Below are 11511 nucleotides of genomic sequence, written 5' to 3'. Positions count from 1 at the left end.
GCCACGCCCCCGGAAGCGGCGCGCGGGTGGGAAAGGCGCGTGCAGAGCCCGGGAGCCAGTGAGTTCGGGTGAGGGTGAGTCCGGGAGCGCCGCCACGGGAGACGGGCCTGCGACCTGCCAGGCAGCGCCCGGTGGGCGGGGGCGGCTGGAGACCCTGCACGGACAAGGCCCCAGACACGGGAGTCCGAGCCTGGCGCTCGACTGTGCGTTGTCTATAAACCCTAGTCGCGGGCCTCGGTGTACAGGCGACCCCGCTGAGAGGCCACCCGGCTGACACGGGGCACTGCCCGACCCCTGACTTCAGGCGGGCTCTCTGGGGACCTGTCTGACGGCAGAACCAAGAGCTGTAGCCAACTAGACTTCAACATGCGGTAGACGCAGGTTTGGGTACCGGCTCCAGTGTTTGATTTGGGGGTCAAACGTAGCCTCTCTGAGCTTCAGTTTCCTTGGCTGAAAATGGAAAAGGTTAAGTGTCAGCTCACAGAGTTGTTGGGTCTGTTAAAGGGGATAATTGGGGGGAAGTATATAATCAGTGCCTGATCAGTGACAGCTGACAGTTCTAGCAGCAGCAGCAGCGTCCCAATTACCTTAGGAAGCCGGGCCTTTGGACGCAAACAGGTCGAGGGCATGACAGAGTCCGCAGACTAAAGGGAGGCTGGACCACAGAGACCCACCTCTCCTGCCTGACCTACCGCCAGCACCAGGACCCAGGCCTAGGGCCCTTTTCTCAGACACCGTAACTTCCCAGGAGGGTCGCTGGTCCTGAATCCTGCATCTCGCCCAGTGTGGGCCCCAGACTGGGGTGGGGATGGATCGACAGCTAACTTGGTCCTGCTCTTCCAGCATTTCTCCAGCAGTGACCGACGTCACCCTCCGAGTCTTTCTCTGGACCACACAAACCATTCGAGCAGGAGAGGCCCTTGGGCTCCAGCACCAGGTCCCAGACAGCAACAGTTGTGAGCAGAGTGTGAAAACCTGTCAGGAGTGGGGACTAGCCAGGCCTCCCTGGGTGGACTCTCCGCTGTCAGGAGCCGTGCATTTCTTGGGAATCTGGGTGTCTGCTTTTGTAGAGAGGCAGAAACCAGAACACAGTAGGCCAAAAGAAGGCCCCATAATGAAAAGGCCAAGGCCAAAAGCCAGACTCAAGAACCGCTGGGTAAATTGCATGGTTCTCTTGGTGCCCGGTGGGCTCGGGGCCTGGACACAGGAGCAGGAACAGCCCTGTGCCAAGGAGTGGGGAGGGGAAGGGATGGGCCATCATCTGACCTGCTGCATCAGCCCAGTAAGCAAAAGGGCCTGGGCACTGATGCCCCTGGGTTCTGGTGGCCAGGCCTCTCTCTACCCCAGAAAACCTGCTACCTGTGGCAGAGCTGGGACGTTGCCTCTCCCTGCCTTGCAGAGCACATTTCCTGGCCCCCTGGCCCCTGGCCACCTCAATACACACGCTTCCGTCCACAGCCAGGTCAAGCTGACCCAACCCCTTGCCCTCCCTGCAGAACCCAAGGGCACCATGCGTGCCTCGAGGCTCTACACCTTGGTACTCGTTCTGCAGCCTCAGCGAGTCCTCCTGGGCATGAAGAAACGAGGCTTCGGGGCCGGCCGGTGGAACGGCTTCGGAGGCAAAGTTCAAGAAGGAGAGACCATCGAGGATGGAGCCAAGAGGTGAGGGGAGGGGCAGGCCTGACGGCAGAACCAGCTTCCGCAGGCGACAAGGATTCGGGCTGTAGAGCCAGGCCCCTGATTGGACTACTTAGAGCCACGTGACCTGGAGCCCAGACTGAATCCTTGAGCCTCGGTTTCTTCATTTGCAAAGTGGAGATAATAACAGTACCTACCTCTTAGGACTGTTGTGGAGATTAAGTGAGAAAATTAACAGAAGGGACTGAGCGAGGCCTGGCACGTGGTCCGTGCTCAGTACACATTAGCTGCTGCTCTGCAGTCGTGGTTTGTAGGACATATTTGGGAAGCTGCTGTGCAGTGGCTTGGGTAGAAGAATCCTGGCTTCCTCTTTCTAGCCAAGGGACTGGCCAGTCACTGGGCTCCTTCCTTTGTTCAGAGAACCTGGTGACGAGCGTGTCTGGGAGCTTCCGCACACCGTTTCAGTTCTTCCTTGACACACCCACTTTCACATGGGAAGAACTGAGGCCCAGAGAGGTTGAGCAGTGTGCCCGAGATCACACAGGCCTCCAGACCGCAGCCCCTTTGCCTTCCTGCACCTCGCAGGCTTGTGTGGATAAACCCAACCTCCTGTGTCATCCACTGAGCCCCACGCGGTCTGGCCTCTCCTCCTCGCTCCCATCCCTGCCCCCCCCGGACCCCCCAAGCTGTCGTCACCCACTCACTCTTCCTGGCTCCTCCTCTGGCTGACCCCTCCTCGGCCTTCCCATCGGAGAAGGTGCCCCTCCCCCAGCTCTTCTCCGTAGACCTCTGGACTTCCTTCACAGAGCCGCCACCTTTCTGATCCCACTGAATTACGCCCTCTGTCCGTCGTGAGGCCAGGACTGAAGACCTTTTGTAAGTCACGTTTGTATTGAAGTATAAAGTGCATGTAGGAAAACGCCAGCCTTCATCAGGGAGTTTTTAAGAAATGGGTCCATCATTTAACCAGCACGTAGATGAAGAAATGGGACTGGAGGGTGGACCCTGCCCGACAGCCTTCACCCTGACTTCTGTCACAGTTGATGGATTGGCCCATTCAGAAATACCCTGTAGAAAGAGCCTCGCAGCTGTGGCTTCTTCCTGGTGTGATGACTGCACGTGGCAGTGGTCCAGTCCGGTTTATGAACACACTGCGGCCTGCTCATCCCGGGCGTGGGCTTTGGGGCCGTTTCCGGGTTGGAGTTGCAAGTGATGTAGCTGTGGACGGTCTTATGTGGTCTTTCCGGTGGATGCTCCCCTCGAGAATTCGAGGTGTTCGGCCTTAGCACGTGCTGCCAAACAGCTGTGCTCAGTTAGACTCCCGCCAGCAGTGTATGAGATCCGCTTCCTCCAAATCCTCAGCGACACCTGGCACCTTCTGTCCTTTTCATCTTAGCCATCCCGGCAGGTGTGGTGATACCTTGTGGCGGTTTTCCTTTGTTTGCCCCAGTGACTAATGAAATTGAGCCACCTGCTCAGCCTCTGTGGGCCACTGGCATTAAACTCGGTTCAGCCGAGCAGACTCCGTGCTGGGCCCTGCAGTCTGCCCTCCAGACACTCGCTGGACGACCAGAAGGCACTGGAGCGGTGGCCCTGTGACCCCCGACCTCACTCCTCTGTGCCGACCTCACCACAGATCACAGAACCGTCCTGAAATCGATGACTTTCTGTTGTCATTCAGGCTTACTTACTGCTTTATTGTCAAGGTTTCAGTTACCCTCTTAGAGCCTCGTGATCCTTTGCCCTTTGGAGGCCTCGTCCAGCAGGTGGGGCTGTGGAGGGCGCTTCCTCCCAGGGCGCCCTGAGCTCCGTTTTGATAGCCGGGTGTCCTGGAGGGCATACTCAGCCCCTGCAGGCAGCGTGCCCCACTGGGGGACATCCTCTCCACAGCCACCGGGCACTAATGGTCTCCATGCTCTGCCCGGGGGCCCTTCCTTAAGGCAGGGTTGGCCTTACCCTGACACTGAGGCCAGAAGTGCACCATCCAGGGCCCACACCGCCCGCCTGGTGTAGACCAGTCTGCCTGTGACTGCATGGCACCACGCTGGTGCCCAGGGCCTGTGGGTCAGCTCTGGGCAGCTCTCTCCAGGAGCCCCGTGTCCTCTCCCCAGGGTTCCAGCCTGGGTGTAGGATGGAGCCAAGTGTCAGGACCACCCTGACAAAGGACTGTTGAGCCCCTGCATGGGGTGGTCGGGACAGGTGGCAGGTTCTAAGCAACAGGGCTTCGCCCACTTTGGGGATGACTCAGCCGTCAGCCCCAGGCCCCTAGGGCAGCTCTGGCCTCTTTCTGTGCATGTGTGTGGGGCTGCTCCTTAGGCCCCAGGCCCTGGCTGTCGTGCCCTGACGAGCGAGGTCACGGTAGCCTTGGGGGTATCTGGTGCGCTGCGCTTTGGGGTCCCAGGGTGGGCCCCACTTCAACAGCTGGGTTAACGTGCCAGCAGACTCAGGTGGCTGTGAGACTGGTTGTCCCTTCCTCCATGCTGGATGTCCTTGGGGGGAAGCCATCTGAGCACCAGGGAAGATGCATCCTTCCTCCTGCGTGGTTGCAGGGAGTTGCAGGCACCTGGGGATCCAGGGTGCCTCACAGCCAGGTTTCAGCTTCGGGTGTGGAGCACGCCCACCTTTCTGGCCAGCACCCGCAGAGCAGCGGTGAGGACACACAGCACCGTATTAGAGAACTCTGGAAGGCCGTGCGGCCGGCGGGCTCTGGACCGCAGGGCCCCCATGCCCCCCACCGTGTGGGGAACATCCCAGAGATGAGTCAGACACGTCAGCAAAACTGGATCAGTGTCACCCCTGGCTGCCTGGTTATCCCGGCCCGAAACAAGCTCAGCTCTGCCTGCGATGACATTATTGGTATTTCATACACTGCCGTGGACTCGGGGAAGATGAGCCAAAATTAGTCACAATATTAAATCAGTAGGTGACGTTTTTAAAAACGAGCTCGCCAGCCTGCTGCCGGAGGTAGGGGTGGGCCCTGCGGAAGTCTTCTGTTAACATTTAATTGGGGAGCCATTTCCACCCCTGCAAGTGAAAACACATGTTCATTTTTTTAGGTCGTGTCTAATTTTAATTAACCATCTCAGTGAATAAATTCCAGCTTCCAGAGCATCACCTGGGCTGCATCTGAATGGCAGCAAATGGATACAGTTCCTCTCTGGGCCTCACAGGAAGGTTAGGGCAGATTCCAAGCTCAATAAGGCCTCCATTTAAATAAGACCGTTTAACCCAACACACGTGTTTAACAAACGCTGGTTTCCCCGAGTCCTCATTACAGGCAACAGGAAGTAATTACGCATTGTGTTCCTAACATAACTCAGAGATCAAAGCTTAAAAGGACCTTTTTTTAACCTACCACTCTAAATAGGTATAATTAGAATGTTTTTACAGCAACAAAAATAAATACAGGGCAGTGGGGAAGTGAGACTCTAGCAGGAGACACAGGTGCTGAGCTTCACGGGTGCAGGGCTCGTGGGGTCCCCAGAGTCCCGAGCACAGCAGAGCATCCAGAAAGCGCTTACCAAGGATGGAACGAGACGCAGGACAACAGCGGCGGGGAAGCCGGTGGGTTGAAAGGCTGGTGGCAGACGGTGTGTACCGTCAGGTTTCGTGATGAGCGACGTGGGACTTTTATTCTATGATACACAACAGCTGAGAAGCTGGTTGAATTCCTTGAAGCGTAGAACGTGGCTCTGCAGTGTTGTGTGAAAAGCACAGGTACAAGGTACGGGCGGCATGTTTGCAGTTCTTAAAAGGGAGGCACAAAGGAGAAAGACCCAAAGGGGGAACTGCAGTGGTAGCAAGGGCTCTTGCTGGGTGAGGACTCCCTGTGTGTTTGCTAGATTGTCTACAATGAACATGGAGCTTGGGAAAGCATTGTTAAATGTGGGGGGGGAGTCCCGGTTCTCCTTGTGAATCGCCCGGCACTTGTGCACTCAGGTGGGGAGATCAGCCCCCTGACCCCTTCCTACAAGCACAGGTGGTTGAGCTGAGGGAAGGGGTCCTGAGAAGGAGGGACACAGCGAGACAGGAGTTAAAACAGCCCCTTCTCTGGGGAAGAGACAGTAGAAACCTGCAGTCTGACCCTGAGCTCTGAGCAGGGACAGGACAGGGCAGAACTCTCTGGGCAGGAGGACTTGGGCTCGGGGCCGGGTTCTGGGGGCTGCAGCCCGCAGAGCGCCACGCACACCTGACGGCCCCAGGGAGAGCCGAGCAGGACAGGCAGGGCCTCCCGTGGGACCTCCGAGCAGCTGAGCTGGGCCAGGCCTGACCTGCCGCGTGGTGCGCCCAGCGTGCTCGATTATGGAGGTCTGGCTGCCCCTGAACAGCGGTGCCCGGACCCGAGCCCTTGGCCACATGCACACGCTCCGCCCCTCCATCCTCCCAGCACCACTCGCGGGTGCTGCAGGGCGTGGGCGCCTCGCGTTAACTGTCACCTTCTGTCCGGGTGCATCCATCTGCCTCTGCCCACAGGGAGCTGCAGGAAGAGAGCGGTCTGACCGTGGACGCACTGCAGAAGGTGGGCCAGATCGTGTTTGAGTTCGTGGGCAACCCCGAGCTGATGGACGTGCACATCTTCTGCACAGACAGTGTCCACGGGACACCAGTGGAGAGCGACGGTGAGTCTCAGGGCTCATCCCTTCACGGCGGGTGAGAGGGAGGCAGGTGACGAGCGGCACGGCAGCCCTCCCCTCCCCCAGGGGCAGGTGCTGAAACACAGCAGCGCCGGAGCCTCCCTACTCTTCTGTAAGGTAAGGGATGCAGTCACAAGGGTTAAATACAAAAGTATGTCAAGTTCCTCACAGGGTAACTGAGTAATTCCTCACAAAAAGTCAGTTTAAAGCCTGGATTGAACATCGATGACCGTTCCTTTTCACTGACTCAGAAATGCGCCCCCAGTGGTTCCAGCTGGACCAGATCCCCTTTGCTGACATGTGGCCCGATGACAGCTACTGGTTTCCCCTCCTGCTTCAGAAGAAGAAGTTCCACGGCTACTTCAAGTTCCAGGGTCACGACACCATCCTGGACTACAAGCTTCGCGAGGTGGACACAGTCTAGGACAGAGCTGAGCTCGTCCCTCGGGCCGTGAGAGTCCCTGCCCAGCCACGCTGTGGCTCCAGGCTCAGCACACCGGCCGGGCCTCGTCTGTCTGGCGCATGATTGGATGGAAAGGAAAATAAACCTCTTTTACCTTTTCAACATTTCTCACCGGGCCTCACGAAGTCCCATCCTCAGGGAGCCGCCAGATGTACCTGGCTGTGACCTGCACCACCGGACAGAGATGGGGGAAAGAGACACAGGCGCAAAAGGGGAGGGGACGGCTCTTCGGACGTCCCACGGGGGAGAACTGGTGAGGGAGGCCCGGCGTAGGTGTGCGCGGGGCCGCGGGATCCGGGGGTGGGCTAGAGGCCGTGTCCTCCTCTCACCCACCCCCTTACGGGGAAACAGAGGCGCGGTCAGGGCCCAGGGCTCCAACCCCCGTCTAATGTACCATCACCTGGTCGCCCTCCCTCCCCCAAGACAGGCTGCTCTTGTCCTGGTTTCTGACCCTGGGGAGGGGGCGGGGGGTACCAACCACTCACACAAAAACTTCACAACTTGACCCAACTTTCATAAACACATTTAATGATTGTTGTTCATGTAAGTTCAGTGATAAAAATCTCGGAATGTAGCTCATTTGTAAACAATTCCAGTTAACTGGGTGTGATGGTCATTGATCCCTGCAGCCGTATAAAGTGCTTCATACATAACCAGACTCAACGCAAAGCAAGAGGAAAGGCCTCAGATACAGAACCGTCCTGACCTCCGGCAGCCCGAGCCCCGCGTCCCCAGGGCAGCCTGCCTTGGCCACGTCCCCCCTCCTCCCCACTCTGCGTCTTCGCCCACTGATTGGAACGTCGCTGTGGGTCACCACCGAGTCACCTGGACACAAGCTGGAGGGACGTGGCCTGAAGGCACACGCCTTGGGCCAGGCTAAGGCAGTGGTGAGCCGCACTCAGCCCTAACGGGACGGGAGCGGCCGAAGGGCTCCCATCGGGAAAACGGAACCGGGCGTCCTTTCACGGGGCTGTGACCGGGCTCTCCCGGGCGTGAGGAAAGCTTGGACGCAGAGGTGTGCGGGGCCCACCTTGGAGCTGGAGCAGCCTCTCCTCCCCCTCCCCGAGCAAACACAGCAGAAAACCCTGCCCGCCGAGCCTGGGAACCCAGCGGCAGCCCGGGTGGAGGGCGGACGGGGAGCTTTGTGGAAAAGGTGCCTCTGCGCCCCCAGCTGCCACACGAGGGGGACACGGTCACTCCAGCATCTTCCCGCTGACCCCTTTCCAGCACCTGGGGTGGGGGGCGCGGGTGGACCAGAAAGTGCCCTGCAGGTGAGCCTCTCAGGAAGAGCGAGGCCAGGCCTCCAACCAAGAACGTGCTTCTGGTTTCCACGCGGGCACCAGTCCCGGAGGGTTCTCTCCTGGAAAGTGCATCTGATGTCTTTGGTGTCAGAGCTCTCCCTGGTGACCCGTGTGGGGAGGGCAAGCCTCAACCTGACCGGGAAGACGCTCCCCACCCTCCGTGCCGCTGCACCACCACCCACCACGCGGCCAGGGCATCTCCCCCGCCCTCCGCTGTCCCGTGGCCTCATGTCCCTCCACCCAGACAGACCTCGGGGGTGAGCAGCCACCGCCGCAGGGCCAGGACAGCAGAGGCCTGTGGTCACGCTCTGCGGTTCAAGTGTACACAGCACCCGGGGACCAGCCTGCAGGGCGGCACAGAGCCACTCAAAGTGGTTGGGAACCCGTTTCTACACAGAGGGATCAAAACGCAGAAACAGCCCAGAAAGGGTCAAATGGCACAGACGGCCCCTGTTGGCCAGGCTCCGGGGGCACATCACCCCTCCCCTCATCCTCCAGGAGACTGGCCAACCCGGCACAGGAAGGCACACGTTGGCTGCCGTGGGGCTCCAGCGGGGTGGGGTATAGCTGGCCTCCCCGCACGCCTGTGGCTTTGCTGGCACAGGCAGAATCCACGTGTGGGTGAGCCCAGGCCCAGGTGGGCACACTCACTTTGCCCTAGACTGTGGCATGTGTCAGCTCACCAGGGAAGCCTGCCTGCCACCCAGAGCCTCTGGGTCCCACGTGCGTGCCTCACACCGAGGGCAAACCCCAGAACCAGGCACGTGTTGCAGGAAGGCAGGGATCTGAGAGACCCTCCGGTGCAGTCGACCTCTTCCAACGCCCTCCCAAGCCGGTGAGAACCGTGAAGGATGGGGGACACTTACACAACAGGGATTCAGGGCAGGACACACCCAGGCCCCAGGCGGACGTAAGCCCACACGGCTCCAGACGGCCGCCCCCTCGGAGCAGGCTCTGGGCCGGCAAGTGTGGCAGGGAGGCTGGAAGGAGGGTTCCTGCTGCCCCGAATAAGCGAAGTTGGTGTAACAGAGGGTTACCAGAGCGACACAGATCCCCCCGCAGAGCCCACTGCCCTGCCAGCCTCGACGTTCACGGTGTGGCCTCCCAAGAACAGACAGGCAGCCGCCTGCACCTGGACAGACGGTGGAAGCGTCGGCTCACAGACCTCCAGACGCTTCGGTCCCCGCTTTGTCCTCCACACCTCAGACCACCGGGCACACGACAGGGTCACGGTGTGAGCGTGCACACGTGTGCGTGCCGTGGAGGGAGGGACACAGACACCAGGGCCGCCAGGGCTCACTCACAGTTTGGGCCCAGGGACCCACGGGCCCCCACTCGCACGGCCAGGGCTGTCTGCGGGCCGCAGCGGAAGGTCTCGCCGGCCAGTTCCGTGTCGGACACGGCCACCGCCGTCCGACGGCAGCACGCCGGCCGCAGGGACGGTCCTGCCCCCGTCTCTCCGCTCAGCTATTCCAGAACCCTCCCGACTGTTGTAGCACGTGGGCCCAGGCACACGCCCCCCTGCACGGTCTGCCGTGTGCAAGCCATCCCTGCCGCCTCGCCCTCTGTGGGTCCTGGCAGAGAACCAGTCCAGGGACTCTCAACACTGTCGCCACCAGACTGACGGGCCACGGTGCGCGTCGGGAGGGCCGGGCAGGGTCGAGGACAACCGGGACAGACCCCGTGTGGCCGCAGCTTCTGTGGACGCCCGGCGGCCTAGCACGTGTCCTCGGCCTTGCTCCCCGCGAGGGGAGGGGAACCACGGCCACCGGGACCTGGCCCCACCCTGCCCGGGCATCAGCGCTTCCACAAGGGGCTGCAGCCCAACGCTGGGCCCCCTCGGGGTCGGGGCAGCCACCACGTGAAGGGAATTAAACAGGAACACACCATTTGGAAAGAAGTTTTAGTGAGGGCGCCGGAGCTGCCGCCCACGTCCTCCCAGCACTAGTGAGGAGACAGGCCGTCGTGCGGGGACCTCGATGGGCTTGGGGCGCCGTGCGGTCCAGCGAAGAGGCACTGTAGCTTGGGCTGCAGGTCGTTCCACACCTTGCTCATCTGGAGGAGGAAGGGGCAGGGCGGGGTGAGGAGATGGCGGCTGCCTGCAGCCTGACGCGCCAGCTGCCTCCTCCCAGAACGCCCACGGAGAGAGGAGACGCCCGGGCAGCCAGGCCAGCGCACGTGTCGCCTCCCCCAGAGCTCCCAGACTGGGGGCGGGCCGGCCTGCCCACCCGCATCGCGGCCCAGCGCTCCGAAGACCCCTCCACAGACCAGCCCAGGTAAGGGCGACCTGTAACCAGAGGTCACGGTGGCCGGTGCCACCGCCCTTGCACGGGGACAGAAAGGCACAGGTCTGCTCGACGTAAGAAATGTCATCACTGGGTTGCTCCCTCTGATAGGTCTGCAGGTGCCGGCCTTCTGGGCGGCTCAGAGGCCAAGACAACGTCCACCAGAGGAACACAGACACGGGCAAAGCGAGAGCAGGGCGACCGCCACCACAGCTCCCGGCCCCAGGCGTCTGCGCGGAAGCAGGCTGAGCAGCGAGGCCCGTGTCCGAGACCAGCACTGGGGCAGCGGGGCTCGCGTCACAACAGGAAGCAGCGTGGCCCTGGGAACACGCGGCTGGAGCAGAGCCTAGTCTCCACGTTTCGAGACCGGGGCACTCGGGCCACCCACAGCGGAGAAATCCAGGATCGCGTCAGGAAATGTCCCCACCAGCCGCCCGGACCTGCCCTTGAGGATCACCAGCGTACAGCCCTACCTCCCCCAGCACTGCTGCTGACTTGGCCACACCTGCAGTTCCCACACTTGTGCCCGAGGGCACCCTGGGCACCCCAGCCAATTCCAGGGGCACCACGAACTATGAGAAACGCTCAAGGGAAACTCAGCATTTGTCACAGGCTACGTGGACCACTGCTCTGACGCTGTCTGGAGCTAACAACGTAAGAAACAGAACCATTAAAAAGGTACTTCGGCCTCGGGCTGCTGTGAAAAGTCACCGAGGCACTGAGAGAAAGTCAAGGAACTTCTGTCTCAGACGGGCAACATTTCTCACTCGTGCCCGACTCCCCTGGCGTCCCACTGAAAGCACAGACCCTTGAGTCCTGGGCCCAGCGGTTCTGAAAGCAAGTCTGAGAGGGATGTGTACACTAACCCACACGCTGACCACACCGTCCAGGCGGCTCCAGCACTACTGGCTCCAGATGGCTCTGGCCCAGCCACCTCCCGCCTGGATGCACCATCTCGTGTCTTCTACCCCTGAATCCGCACACCCAGCTGCCACCCGGCACCTTTCCGAACTACAGGTCTGAGCTCCCTCCACGGGCTGCTCACAAAAGCCTCCCTGGCCCTCCGGGCAGGGTCGCCAGCTTCACAGACTGCACCCCGGCCCACCCCCGGGGCCCCGCGTGGGACCCGTGCCCTCCAGCTGGCCGACCTGTTGGGATCTCCCACTCCTTTGGTGTCAGGGATGGCTGCG

At 60.8% G+C, this 11511-nt stretch overlaps 2 protein-coding genes across 5 annotated transcripts in view; one reads left to right on the top strand and one right to left on the bottom strand.

Moving 5' to 3' along the window:
* Positions 1-5: 5 nt before the first annotated feature.
* NUDT1 (nudix hydrolase 1) lies at positions 6-6837 on the top strand. Of its 4 annotated transcripts, none has more exons than XM_081255720.1 (4): positions 6-74; positions 1553-1662; positions 6112-6257; positions 6524-6837. In XM_081255720.1, the coding sequence occupies exons 2-4, from the start codon at positions 1574-1576 to the stop codon at positions 6694-6696; spliced, it is 408 nt and encodes a 135-aa protein (XP_081111846.1). In that variant the 5' UTR covers positions 6-74; positions 1553-1573; the 3' UTR covers positions 6697-6837. The 4 variants fall into 4 exon arrangements, with proteins under 4 accessions (XP_081111846.1, XP_081111844.1, XP_081111845.1 ...); XM_081255718.1 differs by having other exon boundaries at positions 11-74; positions 1497-1662; XM_081255719.1 differs by having other exon boundaries at positions 38-58; positions 1497-1662.
* A 409-nt stretch (positions 6838-7246) lies between these two features.
* Positions 7247-11511, bottom strand: part of SNX8 (sorting nexin 8) — a 40782-nt gene continuing 36517 nt past the window's right edge. The window contains exon 11 of the mRNA XM_081255716.1: positions 7247-10091. Coding sequence (XP_081111842.1) covers positions 9981-10091 — 111 coding nt within the window. The 3' untranslated portion in view covers positions 7247-9980. The remainder of the gene's footprint in view (positions 10092-11511) is intronic.

This window comes from Mesoplodon bidens (genome assembly GCF_964165515.1).
Source record: "Mesoplodon bidens genome assembly, chromosome: 15".
Lineage (NCBI taxonomy): Eukaryota > Metazoa > Chordata > Mammalia > Artiodactyla > Ziphiidae > Mesoplodon > Mesoplodon bidens.
This window is presented reverse-complemented; position numbering and strand designations above follow the sequence as displayed.